Source organism: Peromyscus californicus, unplaced genomic scaffold, assembly GCF_007827085.1.
Source record: "Peromyscus californicus insignis strain IS unplaced genomic scaffold, ASM782708v3 Scaffold_9__1_contigs__length_137607984, whole genome shotgun sequence".
NCBI classification, from domain to species: domain Eukaryota; kingdom Metazoa; phylum Chordata; class Mammalia; order Rodentia; family Cricetidae; genus Peromyscus; species Peromyscus californicus.
Window position 1 is genome coordinate 108,539,216 of NW_026294617.1, and position 19,258 is coordinate 108,558,473.

General features: G+C 48.2%; 1 protein-coding gene across 1 annotated transcript in view; it reads right to left on the reverse strand.

The window, feature by feature from the left end:
• The window catches only part of Hadh (hydroxyacyl-CoA dehydrogenase), a 40,708-nt gene that overhangs the window by 13,117 nt on the left and 8,333 nt on the right, over nucleotides 1–19,258 (reverse strand). The window contains exons 2-4 of the mRNA XM_052731413.1: nucleotides 8,710–8,838; nucleotides 4,397–4,554; nucleotides 1,512–1,638 (exon numbers count right to left, since the gene is read on the reverse strand). Coding sequence (XP_052587373.1) covers nucleotides 1,512–1,638; nucleotides 4,397–4,554; nucleotides 8,710–8,838 — 414 coding nt within the window. The remainder of the gene's footprint in view (nucleotides 1–1,511; nucleotides 1,639–4,396; nucleotides 4,555–8,709; nucleotides 8,839–19,258) is intronic.

Below are 19,258 nucleotides of genomic sequence, written 5' to 3' on the forward strand. Positions count from 1 at the left end.
CTGCTAAGCATTCTCTGTTAACCAAACACTACAGCTCTCAAGAAGATGCAGTGGGAAAGATCCTTGCTCTTGACAGCAAAGACGACGGAACGTGTGCCGTCTGCAGACTGCAAACACATGGAACCCTGGAACCGCAATGAATGACTCACTAAGTGTGAAATGAACTCCCCCCCCCACCCCCGCTTCTTTGCTGCTTTCCGCAGAAGGGCAGACTGCATCTTCTACTTCCCATGGTTTCCCACGCCTCTTTTCACTGCTCACTTCCTTTTCCAAAAGTTTCATCTATTTTTATGTGTATAGGTGTTTTGCCTGCAGAGAGGCCTGTGCACCCTGGGCCTATCCCTGGTGCCACAACGGTCAAAGACAGTTTCTGATCCCGTGGGACTGGGATTACAGACAGCTGTGTGCTGCCTTGTGGGTGCTGGGAATTGAACCCAGGTCCTTTGGAAGAGCAGCCAGAACTCATAACCACTGAGCCATCTCTCCAGCCCTTATTTCTTTAATATCAGCCTAGAAGAATAGAGGAACAATATCAACGAGACAGGAAAGTTCTCGCTGCAGAAAGACTGGACCCACCACTTGAAAAAAAACAGTGGATGCGAAGAAGCCAGAACTGATAAAACATGCTTTGGTCGGGGATTGGCAGTGGGGTAGACAGAAGGTAAAGGGCTGAGAGAGAAGGCAGCCGGGAACAACTCCCAGAGAGGCCCCCGCCAGTGTCTGGAGGTTCGCCTGGCTCCACATTGCAGCGTCCCCCACACTTCGCACGGCAATAACTCCACAACCCCAGACCAAAGGCTGCTTTAATGGCAGCCGCTCCCCGGAGACCCTGTAATTAACCCCTATAAAGGGCAAGCTGCCACATTTCAAGTGCAAATTGTCCATCGTGACTCCATCTCCCTCAGTCGAGTTTCCCAGCAAGTGAGCAGAAGCATTCCAAACAGGAACGCTGGCAAGCCCTGCCTGGCCCTTCCCCTCTGCTCTCGCCTTCGAGGTCAGCAGGCGCAAGGCTGCGGGAAGCTGCTCTCCACAGCTCTGGAGCGCACAGCGTGGAGACGTGCCTCACCTAAAGGACGGTTGCATGGACCAGAATTCACGCCAGGGGTGACATGCCAGCAGTGACATCATGTCGGACAAGAACTGCATCTCCAGCATGGAGCAAGCTGACCTCAGCAAGACAGTACGAAGGTGCATGGGTCTCGCCTCTCTCACCATGTCAGGGACCCTTAGTGTCCCTCCCTGTCTGGTGCCCCTGTCAGCACCGCCATCTGTCAACATAAGTGACTCAAACAGGAGCATCCACCAAGCAGAGGAGCCTCCCAGGACAGTGGGTGCTTTTTCTTTCTTTGGTCCTAACGAGGACACATTCCGACAACAGAAATACCAAGAGGGACCTTCCAGGTTCCTGTTAAGTTTCATACAGCCTAATGCCCAGCGGGAGGGCAGGTGCGACTCAAAGCAGGATTGCAAAAGCTAGAGAGCGAAACACAGAGGACCAGGTGCCCACTGACCTCCACAAGCTTCATCATGGGGACTGGGTTGAAAAAATGGAGGCCAGCAAATCGGTCTTGTCTGGTGGTGGCGTTGGCTATGCTTGTGATCTGCAGAGAAGAGGTGTTGCTGGCAAAGATCGTATGTCTGTGGAGAGAAAAAAACAGATCAGAATGAGTCCCACGTGTGCCCACGGTCAAAACCATGGCATTACATGACCCCAGTGCACGAGACCGCTTGGCACTGCAGATCTGCTGTACTGCCCCGCTGAGAAGTCAGTCAAAAGGCACAACTTCACTGGAGTGGCTGAAAGCAAGTGGTTCCATTTTTATTTAATTCCTGCATTTTAAAAAGCCCCCGCAGTGGCGGTGCATGCCTTTGATCCCTGCACTCAGGAGGCAGAGGCAGGTGGATCTCTGTGAGTTCAAGGCCAGCCTGGGCTACAGAGTGAGTTCCAGGACAGACAGGACTGTTACACAGAGAAACCCTGTCTCAAAAAACCAAAACAAACAAACAAGACCCCTGCATTTTAAATTAAGCTACGCGCTCCATACACATGATCCTCACCAGGCTTTCCTGAATTTTCAGAAACTAAAGTTCTCTTGTCTACATGTATTAGTTTTCACGATATGTGAGAGACAGAGGCAGAAGCAGTTAGTGGGGAGACCTACCCAACCTAACACAGAAGTGATCAGATTCATGAAAAATGGAAGGACAGACCAGACACTTAGACCCGACCACAAAAACGGTCAACAATCCTCAGGGAAAAGTGCTGAGCTCACAGTGCACAGGAGAGTCCCCCTCTAGTGGGAACCCTTCACCTCGTCATTAGACAAGAATGACAGTGAAAACACACTGCTTTGAACATGCTCAAAGGGGAAGTTTAACCACACAGAACCGGGGGGGGGGGGGGGGGGGGTGCACACACAAGACACACGGTCACAGTACTGTGCTTACAGGCCATCCTAAAAAAGCACTTCTGTTTATTCAATAGGTATAGAATCTTAACTTATAAATATCAGCTTACAAATTCCATATGGCCTTAAGATTCAATTCGATTCTTTTCTTCTTTTTCCCTCTCAGATTTAATTTGTTAAAACCAGAATAAAGTGGGGCAGCCAAGTGCACCAGGGCAAATCCTCAGGCTGGACGGCTCGGCTTTCCTGCAGCGCCACCTTGTGGATAACTCGCAAAGCAGCAGGATGCCCTTTAGCCCAGTTGGATCTGGTCTTACAGTACCCAAGGACCGTGGCCCTTACCGACCAGATTCTCTCAGGGTTCATGCTTATCTAAAGCCAATGATACAGTCTGTCCAAATTCAGGGGCAGGCAAGAAGAAGGCAGCTGGGGGAAAAAGAAATCAGTATTTTGAGAAAGAAGGGTGAGGTGAAAGGAGAGGCCGGCCTGGGAATGGTCATATATACCTGTAACCCTAGTACGTGGGTGGCTGAGGCAGGAGGATTGTGAGTTGGAGGCTGTCATCTTGGACCCGAGAAGAAGACACTGTCTTTGGTGAGCGTGGGTAGACGGCTGACGTGGGTCGGCCAGTAAGGGATGAAGATCTCTGAGGTCTCGGGTCAGGAGAGCCTGCTTTCAAGGCACTAGCAGAGGTACCCTTCTCAACCTCCACGGCAGGCTGTTTAGAACCCAGGGTAGCGCTGGGAAGGTCTTTGAAACTTTCCACCCCGAGACCCTTAAAGCACAGGCTGTAAACCTTAGGCCATCCCAAGGTCAGGAGGAGAAGGAGGCAGTGACCTTGCCCACCTCTCACTCCCCTGCACTGGCACCAGGGGGGCAGCGGGGCCTTTCACTGCCTGGGAGCAACCTTGCAGCAAGGCCAGACAGCCCAGGGTGGACCAGCAGGGTGTGACTGCCAGGTCAGGCTCCGTGCTGACTGGAGAGCCGACCCCAGGCCCAGAAGGGTCCTTGCAGGCATGTTTCTGTAGTGCTAAACGCACATAACAGCGGAATGCTGGACAGAAGACAGCAGAGGAGTGTTTCCGGCCCGGCAGGCCGATGTGCAAGAGTTTCCCTTCAGCCACAGCGCACCGGTGTTTCCCGGAGAGTCACTTTTGCATATAACCCTACTCCACCTTTCAGGGCTAACGAAGAAGGGAGGGAGACCTGTGGCCCAGCACGTGTCAATTAACTGGTCAGCTGTCACAATCGCCGAAAGCTAAGAGTCAAACCTGACTGGAGGCCCTCGATGGTGACCCTGGAGTGTCACCTAGGCACAATCTTATTGACGCCAGAGGCCACCACAAGCCTGGAAACTCCTCCGTGACCCAGACGTGGCTGTCTTTTCCGAGATCCTCCCAGGAAACCTGGTGAAGATTCAGTGTTCACTTAATGCCCCCAAGAGGGTTGAAACGAACCCCAGGTAAAACTGAAAACGGCGGGTGTGGAAGACTGTACAAAGGCACATTGCCACACTCAACCATTAGGTCTGGTGCACTCTAGACTCCCGGCAGACCTTTAAAGGTTCGCCTCAGCGGTGGTGGTGCACGCCTTTAATCCCAGCACACGGGAGGCAGAGCCAGGCGGATCTCTGTGAGTTCAAGGCCAGCCTGGGCTACAGAGTGAGTTCCAGGAAAGGCGCCAATACTACACAGAGAAACCCTGTCTCGAAAAACCAAAAAAAAAAAAAAAAAGATTCGCCTCAGCATCCTCTCCTCTCAAGCACACTGTGCCCCTGGTGGCTGCAGGAAACACTCAGGCATGACCCTGGGCGGATCTTCCACTCAACCACTGCTCACTACACCCCTCGAGTGGACAAGGATCGGAGGCGGGAACCCAGCCGCTCTGCAGAGGTGTTGGGTAGCAGACAGCGGACCCGCTGTCAGAGAGGGAAGCTCAGAGGCACAGAAGGAGCTTTGAGAATCCAAGCAGGAAGTTCAGGCACGTACTCTGCAGCGAATTTGTCCAGCCGCTGAAACAGCTCGTTCTTCAACTTCAGATTCTCCACGATGGCCTCCACCACCAGGTCCGTGCTGTGCACCACCGAGGCTGCGTCAGTGCTGGTGGAGAGGCAGCTGAGGGTCTTCGCCACAAACTCGTCACCAGCCTGTGTAGACAAGAAGGAGGAGAGAGCATTCATTCACTGGGCCCCGCAGGCCAGGGGACGGGTCCTGCTGCCGGGGGCAGGAGGAGGGTGGGAGGCAGGCCGGAGAGACCAACACGCCCGGACCCAACAGAAGCCACTTGGAACTCTGAGATGGCAAACTGCCACCCTCCTCTGTGGAGGGACAGAGCATCCGTGTGCTTCCAGACACCAGGGCGAGAGTCAGCCTGTGAACGAACCTAACTGTCCACAGGAAGTAATTACCATTTACTGGAGGCAGGGGACAGAGGGAATAAGTAATTGCTGCTAAAGGAACATGGTGTCTGTTCAAAATCATGAGACAATTTTAGACTATTACACACACAAATATAACCGATGCCACCGGATTTATAAAGTGCTTCAAGCGGGAGACAAGAGAGTGTAACAGATTGAACAGGACCAAAATGTGCTGTGTCTGTGTATGGAAACGTCATAACATAATGTAGAACTCATCACGTAGATATCATCATACACGCTACTAAAACATTAAATGGCTAAACTGGTGAACTTTATATTGTATATATAATACATACCACAGTAAAAACATGTAGGGCAGTTGTTGGGGGTACAGAGGTCTTTGTACTCACAGAGAAGCACTAAGAGAACCAGGAATGTTAATCACACGGGGATGTCTCCTCAATGGAGGAGACAAAAATCAAATACCTGCATACCATCCAGAAAGCTAGGAGTGGATTTTTGTTAATGATCTGGTGTCCTTTTTGCTATCTGTGGAGGTAGACCCACCCACCTTTTCCTATAGAGACAGACTTCACCTAAATTCCCCAGAATGATCATCCCAGACTCTCCCCTCCCGAGACCACTACCCATCCTGTGGGAGCCCATTTTCAGGTTTCCTCGTGGCTTTACCCAGCAGGTCCGCATAGAGAGGATGATTGGACCACGGGTCTGAGTGCAGGTGTCTGAGATGGTCTGCACTTGGCCATGCTGGGAGGAGGTCTTCTGCTCCACCCCTTGGCGTTTCTATAAATACCCTGGGGCAGAGACAGTCAGGGCCCATTGGAATAGGTTCCAGGCCCTCTCGAGGCTGTCCTGTATTTTCTATCTGTTTATCTCCACACTCTAAATCCTTCTATCTAATATTTCCTGCTGCTCCTACTCAAGAGCACTCTGGGGAAATGTGGGGGTGGTGGGTAGCCTCCCCACATCCTTAGGGGAGATGTCACATGTGCTTTATGGCCTGCTGACCTCTATGCTATTGGTCAGAGACCACACTAGATTCTAGGCCATTTAGCTACGGAACCCACCCACATGGTCACTTGTACTTTGTAAAAGAGTCACTATGTAGTCACACCTTAAGCTTTAGTGTGCACCTGGAATTGCACTGATTGGACTGACTGTTGCCTGGAGACCTTTCCCCAAATTGTACTGTGTTTTAAATGTGCTGACAATGAACAGCCTGGCATGAGACTCCTCGAAGTCTGGTTCAGTCAGTCTCTTCAAGTGACTCACTTTCCTGCCTGGACGCCTGCAGGGACCCCCTCAGGCAACTACGTTATTACTGTAGGTGTCTCAAGTAAGAAAACAGCCAAGAGTCATCCAGTCAACAGATGGGTTAATGAATGACGGTTTTCAAAAGACACACAAATTGCCGATACATGCTTTTTAAAACTGTTTTAAGAGTCCACCTTATCCCAATCAGAACGGCCATCATTAAGAAAACAAATGATAGCAAATGCTGGCAAGGATGTGGGAAAGGGGCACAATGATAAGTTGTTGGGAGACAGTATGGAGGCTGCTCACAAATACTGACTATGGAAGAACCATAATGAATGACTCTAAGTCAACACATCACAGAGATCCATGCACATCCAACATCGCTGCATTAGTCATAGTAGCTACAAAAGGCAACCAGCCTAGATGCCCAACAACAGATGAACGGACAAGGGAAAATGTGGTACATATATACACAATGGAACTGTGTTCAGCCATAAAGGAAAATGAAATCACAACACTTAGAGGAAAAATGGATGCAACTGAAGATCATTACGTTAAGTGAAATAAACCAGACTCAGAAAAATAAATTCCATGCTTTCTCTCATACGTGAACTCAAGATATGAGTGTGTGTGTGTGTGTGTGTGTGTGTGTGTGTATGATGAAAGTAGAAAGGGCACGGTGGGATGGTAGAGAGACCTAAGGGAGAGGAAGGAGGAAAAGAGAGCAAATGAATACATGTAGTGTCAAAGCAGGAGGCGGCACTCTTTGGGAGCGGGTAGGGAACCAGAAAGTGGGAGTGTGGGGGAGAAATGATATATGAGTATGAAAATGCCATGATGAAATCCATGACTTCATTGGCTAACTGTGATGGTTATCTTGCCAACTTAACAGGACCTAGGATTACTTAGGAGGCAAGCCTCTGGGCATGCCTTGAGGGACTACCTAGACTAGGTTAATGAGCTGAGAAAGCCCACCCTCACGGGTGGTACCCTTCTCTGCGCTAGGGTCCCTGACTAAATAAGACAGCAAGCTCCGCGTGAGTTTTGTGGTTCTCTGCTGCTTGACTGTGAACCGGTGTGACCATCTAGTCTCCTGCCGTCCTGCCTTCTCTATCTGCTGCCATGTCCTCTCTACCATCATGGAGGGGTCCCCCTGAACTACTGTGAGGGCTAACGTTACGTTTTAGGTTGACATTACAGTGCCTAAGAGATCTAGAAAACAAAAATACCTCTCACCTGTAAGCCCCACTTACGCAAGGACAGATAACTTCCTGGAATGCTGCCTGCTGTGGTTCATGTAAGCTAACAAGCCCTGTGATTTTGCTTCTGTAAACAAGGTTGGTTGCCCCAAACTGCACAAGATGTGCTTAATCACACATAGGCAGGAAGTATGTCAGGATGTATGCTTTATGCTCGCCCCGGATTGAATGAAGGCAGGAAGTACATAGCCTTGTGGGTTTGGCCTTTATAAGCTCCTGACTAATGTAACTTGGCCCATATTCTGGTAGTCCTGGGCATGGACCTGGCCAGTATCCATGGTCCTGGCCAGTATTTAATAAAGCTTGCTTCCAATTTGGCTCAAAAAATTGTAGTAGTTGTCTTATTCTTGCCCAGCAAGATTAACACTCGAAGGGAGAATACTTTCTCTCTGACATCATATTTATCCAGTTATTTTATTACAGAATCAAGAAAAATAACTAATGTGTTTAACTTTAAAAATAATTAAAAATTAAATTTAAATTAAGGTGAAAAAAGGCAAATATCCTCGTTGGATTCTCCCTGCATATGGAAAGACATTCCATTCAAGCTCCTAGAAAATCTTAGGAAACTTTTAACAAGGTGATAACAGAAATCAAAATTCAATTGAGTGGCCTGTGAAGTATTTTGAATTAATGTGAATGGCCAGTGAAAGTGCTGGAAATACAGGAAGTTCCAACAAGAAGAGCCAGCAGGCAAAAGTCCCCATCTCTCATGATCTTCTGGTTTTTTCTGCTCAGGAAAATGAGGAAAATTGGCCCTCCAATTCCCTAATATTTTAGTAAGAATAAGTGCCGAAACCATCAAAAGCATCTATCTAAATACAATGTTTATTATAACATTCAGGTTTTACCTTACAAATCCCAGAAGCAACTTCCTGTGTCATTCTTCCCTCTCTTTTTGCAAAATAAATGCTCCGATTTATGATCCTGTGTCTTACACTGAGCTCAACAGCTGCACAAACCTTCTCTTGATGTTAGAGCAGCGGTTCTCAAAGGTCCTGATGCTGCGACCCTTTAATACAGTCCCTCATGTTGTGGTGACCTCCAACTATATTACTTTTGTTGCCACTTAAATCACTATAATTTTGCTACTGTTATGAATTGTAATGTAAATATGTGTTTTCCGATGGTCTTGGGTGACCCCTGCAAAAGGGTCATTTGACCCCTGCTTGGGGATCATGCTCCACGTGTTGAGAACCAGTGCGTTAGAGCCTCCCCACCAGCAAAATGGCTGACTGCTTTCTAATCAGCCCAGTGGGATGTTTAGTGGCATGTACACAGGTCTAAACAGTCATGAGTTTTATACAAGCAATTAGACACAAGCACAAATGAGAAGCCCCGCCCCTGCCCCCACAAAGGAGGAGCCATCAGGGGACCGGCCTTAAGGGCACCGATAAGACCTTACCTTAGGGTTTTCTGTGAACTTCTTCTTTGCCATCCTCCTCAGGCTGTCCTCAATTCCCTTCTTGGATTTTGCCAGGATGTCCTCTGTTTGGTCCACCAATACAACTGTGTGGCCAGTTGCTGCAGCCACCTAATGGAAAAAAATAAATAAAGAGTTTTAAGAAAAAAGAAGAACCAGTTTCCTATGCCACATGACTTCTACCACTATTCCACTCCAAATAGCGCATGAACGTAAGTACAAGCCAACATTAGACATGTACTTCTTTCCTGGCACTGTCCTAGGTCATACAACAGATTCTCACATGCCAAGAAGCACGGAAGCCTCCCACAGGATATGAAGGGCACAGAAGGCCCTTCCCTGTAGAACCCGACTACCCACTGTTCCAGAAAGGAGCTTGCATTTTCTCCTTAGAGCCAGAGAATGGGTACAGTCTCACCCCTCTGTCCCCTCTGTCCCCTGCTTCTGCAGCCCTTAAATCAGAAGTCGGTGAAACTTAAAATTCTAATCACTGAGCCACAAAAGACCCTGTCCCCAAGAGCTATTTAATGACAAAACTCAACGGAGAGCAAGGTCACTGACAACCAGTTTAGGGGGCAACTCCAGATGTCCACCTTCTCCATTGCCCCTGGGGTGGGTGATGGCCCTGAGACACAGGTATAACGAGCAAAGCTATGTCCCAAGTTCACAAACAGACTGTCACAAAGCTTGGTTTAGACAGTGTCAGTGTCAAATCGACCGGTCTTTCACCAATCTGCCAAAAGCTCTGGTGAGGACCACAGAGCAGGGAATTTGTCTAAAAAAAAAAAAATCATCCACTGACTCACCTACACACAAGTGTAAGTCCACCAAGTCAGCGCAGGAGCAGAGCGACACACCCGACCTACCGCAGACATGCTGTGACAGCCAGCGCCCATGAGAGGCCCCAGGGACTCAAAGCACGCCCTAGCGCCACTGCCTTAGGACCCACACTGGCGGTGTGGCCAGAAGGGCAGGCTAGCCGGAGATCTGCCCAAGAGCTCATCAGAAGGCAAAGGTGGCAAGTCTTAAAACACCGTCGCCATGTAAGATTCTTGAAGCCAAGCCACTCAAACCAGAGAGGGAAGACACAGAAGCAAATGAGCAGCGTGTAAAGGTAAGCAGGTTCGAATCCCAAAGCAAGATTTCCAGTGCCGAGTCAAGTTTGAAATGCAGGCTTCATCGCACACAGCGGTGCAGGTCAGAGCCCGCGCGGTGCAGGTCAGAGCCCGTGCGGCCTGTGGCCTGCTTCGGCACCTGAGAAACACAGAAAGGAAAAGCTGCAGAGACTCAAGGACGGACAGATCAGGGCGACCGGGGCAAGAAGGATGCATCATCTTGATAAAAGACAGACGTACGCAGTGAGCTCAGCTGTCAGCATAAGGTCACACTATTTTCCAAAGCAGAACACCCAGGAACCCAGGCCAGCCAGCAACTCGAATCATGCACAGATCCAATTCGAGTTGCATGAATCTCCAATTCAGGTAGGTTCAAGGTGAATGGGCAGAGCAAATTTAGAAACAGTACAGAAGGAGCTGACACAGCGGGCCCCGGTCTGTCGCCTTCCGGAAGGCTGCTTGTCAAGCTGAGCGTGGGCTCACATCTGGAGCTTGGCTACGGAGAGGACTGCCACCACTCTCTGACAAGGCAGCTTACGCCCCTGCAGGCTCTCGTGAGACAGGGCGATTTTGGAATGTACCAGGTAGCGGGTGATATCACGCGCACTGCCCAGGAAAATCCTGGATAGCGAATCTCTAGCTAGTGCCTCTATGGACGACCTTTACACGTTTGGTCACATCTTGCTGCTGAGGGAACTGCACGTGTCCAATGTGACTGTGATGGGGGAGGGAAGGGCCTTGCAATCTCCTGCCTGACATGTGATATACCCCAGCGGCCCTTCCTCTTTCCCGCTAGCACTTTATACCCTTGGCAGTGGTAAACTGCCACCAGGAGGATGAGTGTATGTGGGTCCAGTGGGCCCTTCTAGAGCATCACCAAAGCTGATCGGGGGAGGGGGGGACTTATAGGGACGTTTGACCAGAAAGGAATAAATCTCAAGTGCCTGGTCGGGCCAGGCAGGTAACTGAACTGCTCTGTGTTTGACAGTTGTGAGGAGTCACTTGACAGGCAGGAGTGATGGCCACCAATGGAGGCTCGTGACCTGCAGAGCAGGGACAAGTAAGGGGCTGCCGTGGGGACGTTTGCTCTTGTCTTGGGATCTCTGAAATACGATCCCGATGGCATTTGAAACAAGCGGTTCCTTACCCACCTGGTCCCAACCCAGATTTCCCCCTCTTCATCTCCATCAGGAAACTGCTCAGGTCTGTTCAGCTCTTAGAGTTGACAAGATTTAAATACTCATGGCACAAGATAGTGCCAAGCGGGAGTCAGTAACAAAGAGCAATAATGGTAAAAGCCTTCCTACATGGGAGTTTCTAATCTCCTCTGTGAAAGCGGCAAACCACCCCCGATGAAGCCTCCAGTCTACCTGTGCACCCACAATGGCCAGCACCCAGGGACCAAGCACCCACAATGGCCAGCACCCAGGGACCAAGCACTCATCCTTAAGGAAGTGGGTCTCCCTTGAGGTGAGACCGCAGGTGATATTTCGAGAAAAACATCTTCCGGTTACTATAACCGCCTCTGGCTGACGTCACCAAGCCCTTTTTGTTGGGTTTCAGACTGAGGAACCATGCTAGTCTCACATCTTTAAGCAGCGCAGAGGAAACCTTCGGGTACTCAGATGTGCAGACAATTGGCCAAACACAGCTGCTCAACCACAGGGCAACTAAATCTCCGGCATTGTTCCAGGAGAGTGAAATGCACGGTACACGATCATGCCAGAGTGACTCTGTGTAAGTCACTGGCTTATTTCCCACCTATCCTGAAGACATGGGAGGCACTGACTGATACCAAGACCAACACCATCTAGACGCTCAGGTTCCATACAGTCACTTCCAACAGATGTGCCCTAGACACACAGGCCAGCAACTACTGGAGGGCAACATCATGACCTGTGCAAAGCTCCAAGCCAGGCCCACAAACAACTTATGGCCCGGTACACTTCACATGCTTCATATGATATCCATGGGATGACGAGACCAGTGATCCTTACTTCTACCATTCCCCTCCACATGGGCCTCATAGTCCTCTCACTGGGGGGTCAGTCTACATGGATTACCACAGAGCTGGATGCTGGAGCAGGAGGGCTGGCTCCTGCCCCAGTAAAATCCAGAAAAGCTGCATGATTCTCATGGCAGACTAGCCTGACCCACTTAGGCAACTGTAAGTATGGTTAGGCAGCCAAGGCCTCCTGAGAGCCAGCATGCTTCTTCCTGAATTACTGGTGTATTTGTCTTTTTTTTCTTTATATATATGCGCCAATGGAAGTAACGTTCTACATCTACTCTCAACCAACAGAAAAACACAAACCCTTTAAAACAGAGAAAAAAAATTAACAAGAACTGGGAGAGGTACTGAGAACCTACTGAGTGCCAGGATCAAGGCTGCATTTTCCCGAGGCCATTTCTGACTAACCCAGCAAGTCTGGTGAAGCAAACAGCATCTGTTTCACAAAATATGTCATCACTACAAAAGAGGCTGAGCCACTTGACTACTCAGGTAAGCCATGACGCCAGGACTAAGTTCTGAGCCTGTTTGCCTCCAGGACTTGTCTTCCTGTAATCCAGTCTGAGGCACACATGGCATTTTGACTATCTGGTAAAATAATCAGCTTTCAAGATACAATTATAATAAAATAGCATTTATAGACTATAAACTAAATTTATATTCTCTTTCAACCCAAGAAGGAAAATTGTAACTATTGTAGACTTGGTAACAATATCACTAAGAAGTCTTACCAATGTCCCCACTGACGTTCTGATACGCATTAACAGTCCCTATGAAATTAACCTTACTGTTCCAGTTGATACAGAAAGAAAACTGAAACTTCCGGAGTGTTGTGTAACAGTTTCCTCTGAGATTAAAACATTCCATCCTGCAGGAGGCTCCTTAAGCAGGAAGGTAAACAAGTCAAAAGAGCTTCAGGAAATCCCTGAAACTGACCAGATTCTCTAGACTCCCTCCCTGCCAGAGTGAGCAGTAAAAGCCAAGAGTCCCTCCTCAGTTGCAGCAAAGTCAAGCTGCTAGTGAGACTCCCTCCCTGACAAGCTGAGCTGCAAAAGAAGACTCTGAGACCAGACCAGCTGAGCTGCCTGGTAGAGGTTCAGACCACAGTTGGAACCTGGAAAGGCACTCTCCGCCTGTTGAACTGTCTGCTGGCTGTGATGTGTGCTCCAGGTTCCCAGCTTTGTGAGCTGTCACGCATGCTGGGGTGGGCTTTGGTGATACAGCTGTCTTTGAGTCATTTCTGCTCCTGTAGGTAACCCCTCACCCTATAAGTAATTCCAATAAAACGCATGGGTTCACCAAGTTGGACTTTGGTGTTATCTGTACTTTAATCTGTCATGGCGTCCCTATCTGGGATGAGTAGACGTGTGTGTTGCACCTCCCCAGGAAACGTTTTGTCACACAACACAGAAATTAATTAGGATAACAGGTCTACAATCATATGGCTTCAATCAAACATCATTTTGGTAATTGTCAAAATACTTATCAGGGCTAGGGAGATGGCTCTGTTGGCAAAGTGCTCACCATGCAAGCGTGAGGAGCTGAGTTCGGATCCCCAGCACCTGCCTGGGGAGGTGGAGACAGGAGTGGACTCACTGGCTAGCTAGTCTAGCCTGCTTGGCAAGCTCCAGGTTCTATGAGAGAAACCATGTGGCAGAGCGTAAATAGGGAATATGGGTTAATTTAAGTGTAAGAGCTAGTTAGTAATAAGCCTGAGCTATCAGCTGAGCATTTATAAGTAATATTAAGCCTCTGAGTGGTTATTTGTTCATCTCCTATTCCCTCTGTGTCTGACTGGCGATTCCTGACTCTGCCCTTCTCCTTCCCATCATCCTTAGTTTGGTCGTCCTAACTATACTTGCTGCCTGATTACTGGCCAATCAGCATTTTATTAAACAATTCAAGTGACAAATCTTCAGTGTACAAGAGGATTATTCCACAGTGTTCAGCTCCGTGATGGTTTACAGCCAAGGAGAGAATATGAAATCTGAAGTGCTGTGTTTTCTTGGGAGCCAAGCAACTGCAGGGGAGTATACAAACAACCTGTAGAGTGGGGACGCAGAATTCTCCACCGTTTGGATAAAACGCAGAGGCTACCAGAAATGCCCTCCATCAGTGACCAAAGGTCACAGACACAATACTTGGCTTCTAGGGTGAGTGACTCTGGACCCTGCCCCCCCCCATGCCTCTGCACTCCTGTCATGGACTGCAACTACCCTCGAGGGCACCATGCAGGGCACCATTCCTCACGGACTACTGCCTGCGGTTGACTCAACTTTGTACCTAGTTCCAAGCCTTAGGACAGCACAGTGAACAAACAAATCTGTTATCAAAAGCCGTGCCCATCTCACAGAGCATCCCGTCTGATGCCAACGGCCGCTGTGGGCAAGTGTGCTGTCCTAATTCCAGCAGTAAGTACACTGAAAGCTGACATGGGACTTGAAACTGGAACGACTCACTCACATGACCTTAACCCAGGAAGGTATGGTATGACAGAGTCTGGGGCAACAGTCTGAAATGACACTGCGCTGGGCAACGGCCAAACTCTGGTGCCCGCGAGCCAACTGGAAGCTGAAAGTTATTTCTTAACCTCCCCCACCCATCTCCTCCTCTGCAGAACTGGGGCGACAGACGTGTTGGGAGGGGTATACAAGTGAATGTAAGTCCTTACAGCATGGTGGTGTATCCCAAACCAATACCGCCTGTTTGTTGTAGACTCCCCCTTCCTCCTTCTGTCAGGGCCAAAGGCACTGGACCAGGCACAGCCCACCGAGGAACGCCACATCTGACCGTGAAGCCGCGCAGCTTCCAACTGACTGGCCGCTCACACACACATTCCTTTTGGAGACTTGCAGCCATTTGAACAAGCACACAGCTAAACCTCTTAACCTACAAATACCCAAAGAACCGAGAGAAGAGTTGGCATGCCATAAATGCAGAAAACATATGTATATGACTGTCTGTTTTATCATTTACTACCAACAAACCGATTTGTTATAAGAAATGTGTATCTGTTTCCTCTGAATGGAAACATTCCTTCCTGGAAAGAGAGAAGCTGGGGCTCCTGAAACTCACAAAAACTTACAAGACTCCGAGGCTCAAAACCCCTGTTAGACTCGCAGGGCCTTTCTCTCTGAAGTTACACCAGCAGTAAACAACTGGCTGGGGAGAGGAGACGCTTTCATGAAGCAGCAGCAGCCGTCTGCACAGGGACGGTGACGCAGCGTCCATCATCCACACTAGGATGGGGCTTTTGGGTGATGCAGTTGTTTAAAGTCACCCATGCTCTGATGAGAAGAGCAATGCTTGCTCCTGGGAGAAAGAAAACCCATTAAACTCACTGGTTGGTCAAGCTGAATTTGGATGGGATCAGTTCTTTGATCTGCCATTGCTTTCCATCTGGGGTAAACGGAGAGACTCATTAGGAATGCCATCCTCTAGGCATGAGACTCCCATTGCAATCGTGAACTTAGAGCGTTCATGCACAAGACTGGACAAGTCAACAGCAAGTCATGGACCGGGGAGGGGCTGATGGGGCCCTACCCATCTGTGCTGAACTACTGGCTACTGATGGACTGTGGAAGACAAGGAGTCATTATGGTCAGCGTGTATTCACTGGTGAGACCACCAGGTTCCACTGCGTAATTCCTTGTCCATGGGCACTCAGAGGGTCCTGGTTTAACTCAGCGGGTCACAAAAGCAAGTGAAAAGACATGAACATGGGAGAGGGAACTGGAGGGGGAGTGGGGGCATTGGAAATGGGTGGGAAAGAGATAAGAGAGAGTAGGGAAGGTGAGGGTAACCGAGTGCATTATATACATGTATGAAACTGTCAAAGAACAAACTTAATTAAACAATGAAGAAATAGACTGCCTAGGGAAAGTATGACCCAGGAAGTTAAAAGTTATCCAAACTTACACTCATAAGCTCTGCCCATACATGGTTCCATTTGCAACAGAGAGAAATGGAAATAAAGATGAAGTATCAAATCATAACTTCAGGAGGTTACCCAAGTGCACCCTGCACTTCTGAGCCCGCCCTCAGGCGGTTCCCATGGTGGGAGTGCCACATCATCATCTGATGGTGTGAATTCACTCCTACAGTTCTCAGGGATTTCTTGGGCTCTTGCCTGTTCACTGTGTACAACACGAGTAACACACAAGATCTGTGTGGATTTCTGTTATTAGTAAGGCTTCTGGCAACCAGCAGGCTATGAGTTAAGCTTTGCAAGACTCAAATACACCAGGAGCTGGGAGTGTAACTCAGTGGTAATGGATGTACTTAGTATGCATGTGGCCCTGGATTGAATCTTCAGGACCAAAAGTGTGTGTGTGTGTGTGTGTGTGTGTGTGTGTGTGTGTGTGTGTGTGTGTGTGTTATGATTATTTTTATAAAGTGATGAGACCAGGGCCTTGCGAGATGGCTCCGTGGTTAAGAGTGCTTGTTCTTGCAAAGGACCTGATTTGGTTCCCAACTGTCTCCACCATTACTGCCAGACAAATTACAGACCATTTACCAGGGGCTACTGTAGTCTACATATAGTTTTCCTACCAAACTTTGTGTTCAGCTCTGGTCCAAGTGAGGTGGCATAGGAAGGGGAAGACTAGAGGGTTATGGAAATGGATGCATTAGACAAACGTCTTCTGCAGGGGGGGTCCATCGCCATAGAAGAGGCAGCTATGAAGTGAGTGTGGCTCTCTCTTGCTTCTCTCCTGCATGAATCCTTCTCTCCCACTCTCTACTACGGGTTGAAGCAGCACAAAACCTTCCCCAGATCTGGCTGCCTCACCTGGGACATTCCAACAGAGAGAATCACGAGTTACGCAAACCAGTTTTCTTCAAAAATAGTGGCAGGCATTATTACAACAACGGAAAACGTATTGAGACACTGGCCTCCTGGTAGCTGATCCGTGCTCATTCTTTACTGTCATATTTCATGTGGAGGTGGGACAGGGTGGGCCTTACACAATGGCTGCATAGCCAGTACACAAGGAAAAGTCTACTGGTAAAATAGAAAGCTAAAAAACCCTACATGAGCCCAACAAAATGTGGCCCCTGGTGCAGGTTCACAGGCGCTCATATCTGAAGATGGCCTACTCCAGCTCACTACGGTACTAAAAGGCACATCCATGGGTGGAGATTTGAGATGCTAATGAGACATGCAATGCATAAAACCACATGTAGAACTACATACATTGGAGCATGCATGAGAAAGACTGCACAGTGTAAGTGGCCCAAATAGTCCGTGCTATGCAAATGACCCCAGAAGCCCAGGCTGTGTGACACAAAGGTCCCCACAGTGCAGCCACTGGAGCTGCTAAGCTTTTTATTTGCTCTGGAAAGACTGCTTCCTTGGAAGTAAGTATGTTCTTATTAACATATTTTCTTACTTTGCTTGTCCTAGGACACAAGAACTTTCCAGAAGTGCCATTGACTCCAACATCTACCAATATCAATGTCTGTATAGATGAAATGGACAACTAGAGTGTCCACTCCGAAGCTGCAATTGTCTCGTGTGTCTCCTTTTGGCCCTGTGAATTGACAATTAAACAAAGGTTTCCTTCAAGGACCTGCTTCCAATATTCTCCTGGCTCTACATCCCTTCCTTCTGAAATGTCAATTATTCCTATAATTCCAACCATACCCGGAACCAACATCTTCTGTCCTAAGCTGTCACCGTCTCAATCCTCAAACCGGCTCTCTTTGACATTATTGGTGTCACTGTTCTGCGGAGCAGAACTTTCTGACAATACTTCTCCCTTGACCCCATCTTTAATTTGCCCCCCTTTAAAAAAGTGTATATGCATACATACAGTGTATTGCATTTTGAAGTGTGTGTGTGTGTGTGTGTGTGTGTGTGTGTGTGTGTGTGTGTGTGTGCTGTGCATACATGCAAAGGCCCCAGGCTGTCATGAGTGTATTCGTTGACTGCTCTCTACTTTTTATACTGAACCTGGGTCTCTTGCTGAACCTGGAGCTCACCGTTTGGAAGTCTCTCCCCAATATCTTTTGTTTTAAAATCTGACAGTAAGGTTTTTACTGCTCATCTTACACTACTTTACACGAAAGCAAGCTATTTCAGATGGGTTTTTAATCTGTCTGCTTTCATATTTAAAAATCTCTCAGTGACAGAAATCAACACGATCTTTTACTTGAGGCAAACTATTCAAGCTCAAATACTTCAGAGCAGAGTAACCTGAGCCCACACTCTTTCCCAGTCACTTCCTCCTTCCCCCATTCACAAATCCACACCCATGTTTTCACTGCCAGACATGTTCTTTCCCATCGCTACTGCTGGAAGGAACTCCGGCTCATCCTTCATAGCCCAACACAGAGGCTGCCCCTCCTTTAATGGAGCCTCTCCCTATGCCTAGTGGAGGAAGTCACTTCATTGTGCCTCTTCTGATGTATAGAAGCAACAGATCATCTATGGGACCCACAGTGGGAGAAGAATCGGAGCAGAGCACTGAGCCCATGAGCCAACATCTCTTGGTAGCCACTCTGTTACATGATGGTACCACCAACCCCAGAATTTGAACAGGAAACGGCAAGGAATAGATTGTAGGTTGTTTCGGGGGGGGGGGGGGTTGTTTGTTGTTTTTTCACTCAAACTTTCAAAATTTGGTCAATAAACAGCCAAAGTCAGGAGAAATTTCAGCTGTCAAAGATGAGTGATAAGTTAAAATTTGAGGAGTTGGTCAATAATACTTTTCAATTATGAACTCAAGATAATGTTGTGGGGATTATTTGAGGGTTATTGCATCATCTACTTCAAGTTCTGAAGTTATTGTCACTACAAATGCAACCCCTAAGGAAGAATGGGCACACCCCTATCCACAGGACAACTGGAATTCCCAGTCATTATAAACTGTATCTATGTAGAACTACAAGTCCCATCTGTCTTCACACACACACACACACACACACACACACACACACACACACACACACACACACACACTTTAATGTCCCTTTTCTTTATCATTAGAAGGTACAGTCTATGTCATATTATACTTTAAGCGTCTAAAAGTTCTTTCTTGGAGAGTCTTCTTTGAGAAGTAACCACCATGCTCCCAGTGCTGCCGACTTTCTTTCTCAATGCCTCTGTCTCTTGACCCTTGCATTTAAAATCTGTATTTAAATGTCTTCATACACTAAAACTCTGTTCCAAAGAATAAAAATAGAAATTTCCTTGGGCTCAGGATACAGCCAGCAGTAGAGCCCATGCTCAGCATGTTGGAAGACGTTGAATTCAAACTCAGAACCCTGTCTCACTTTCCATCAAAAAGAAAAGCAAAACAATTATTTTTATTATTTGTATTTATGTGTGTGTCTGCCTGCTTGTCTGTATGAGCACCACATGCACTCAGGTGCCTGCAGAGGCCAGAAGTGGGCACTAGGTTAT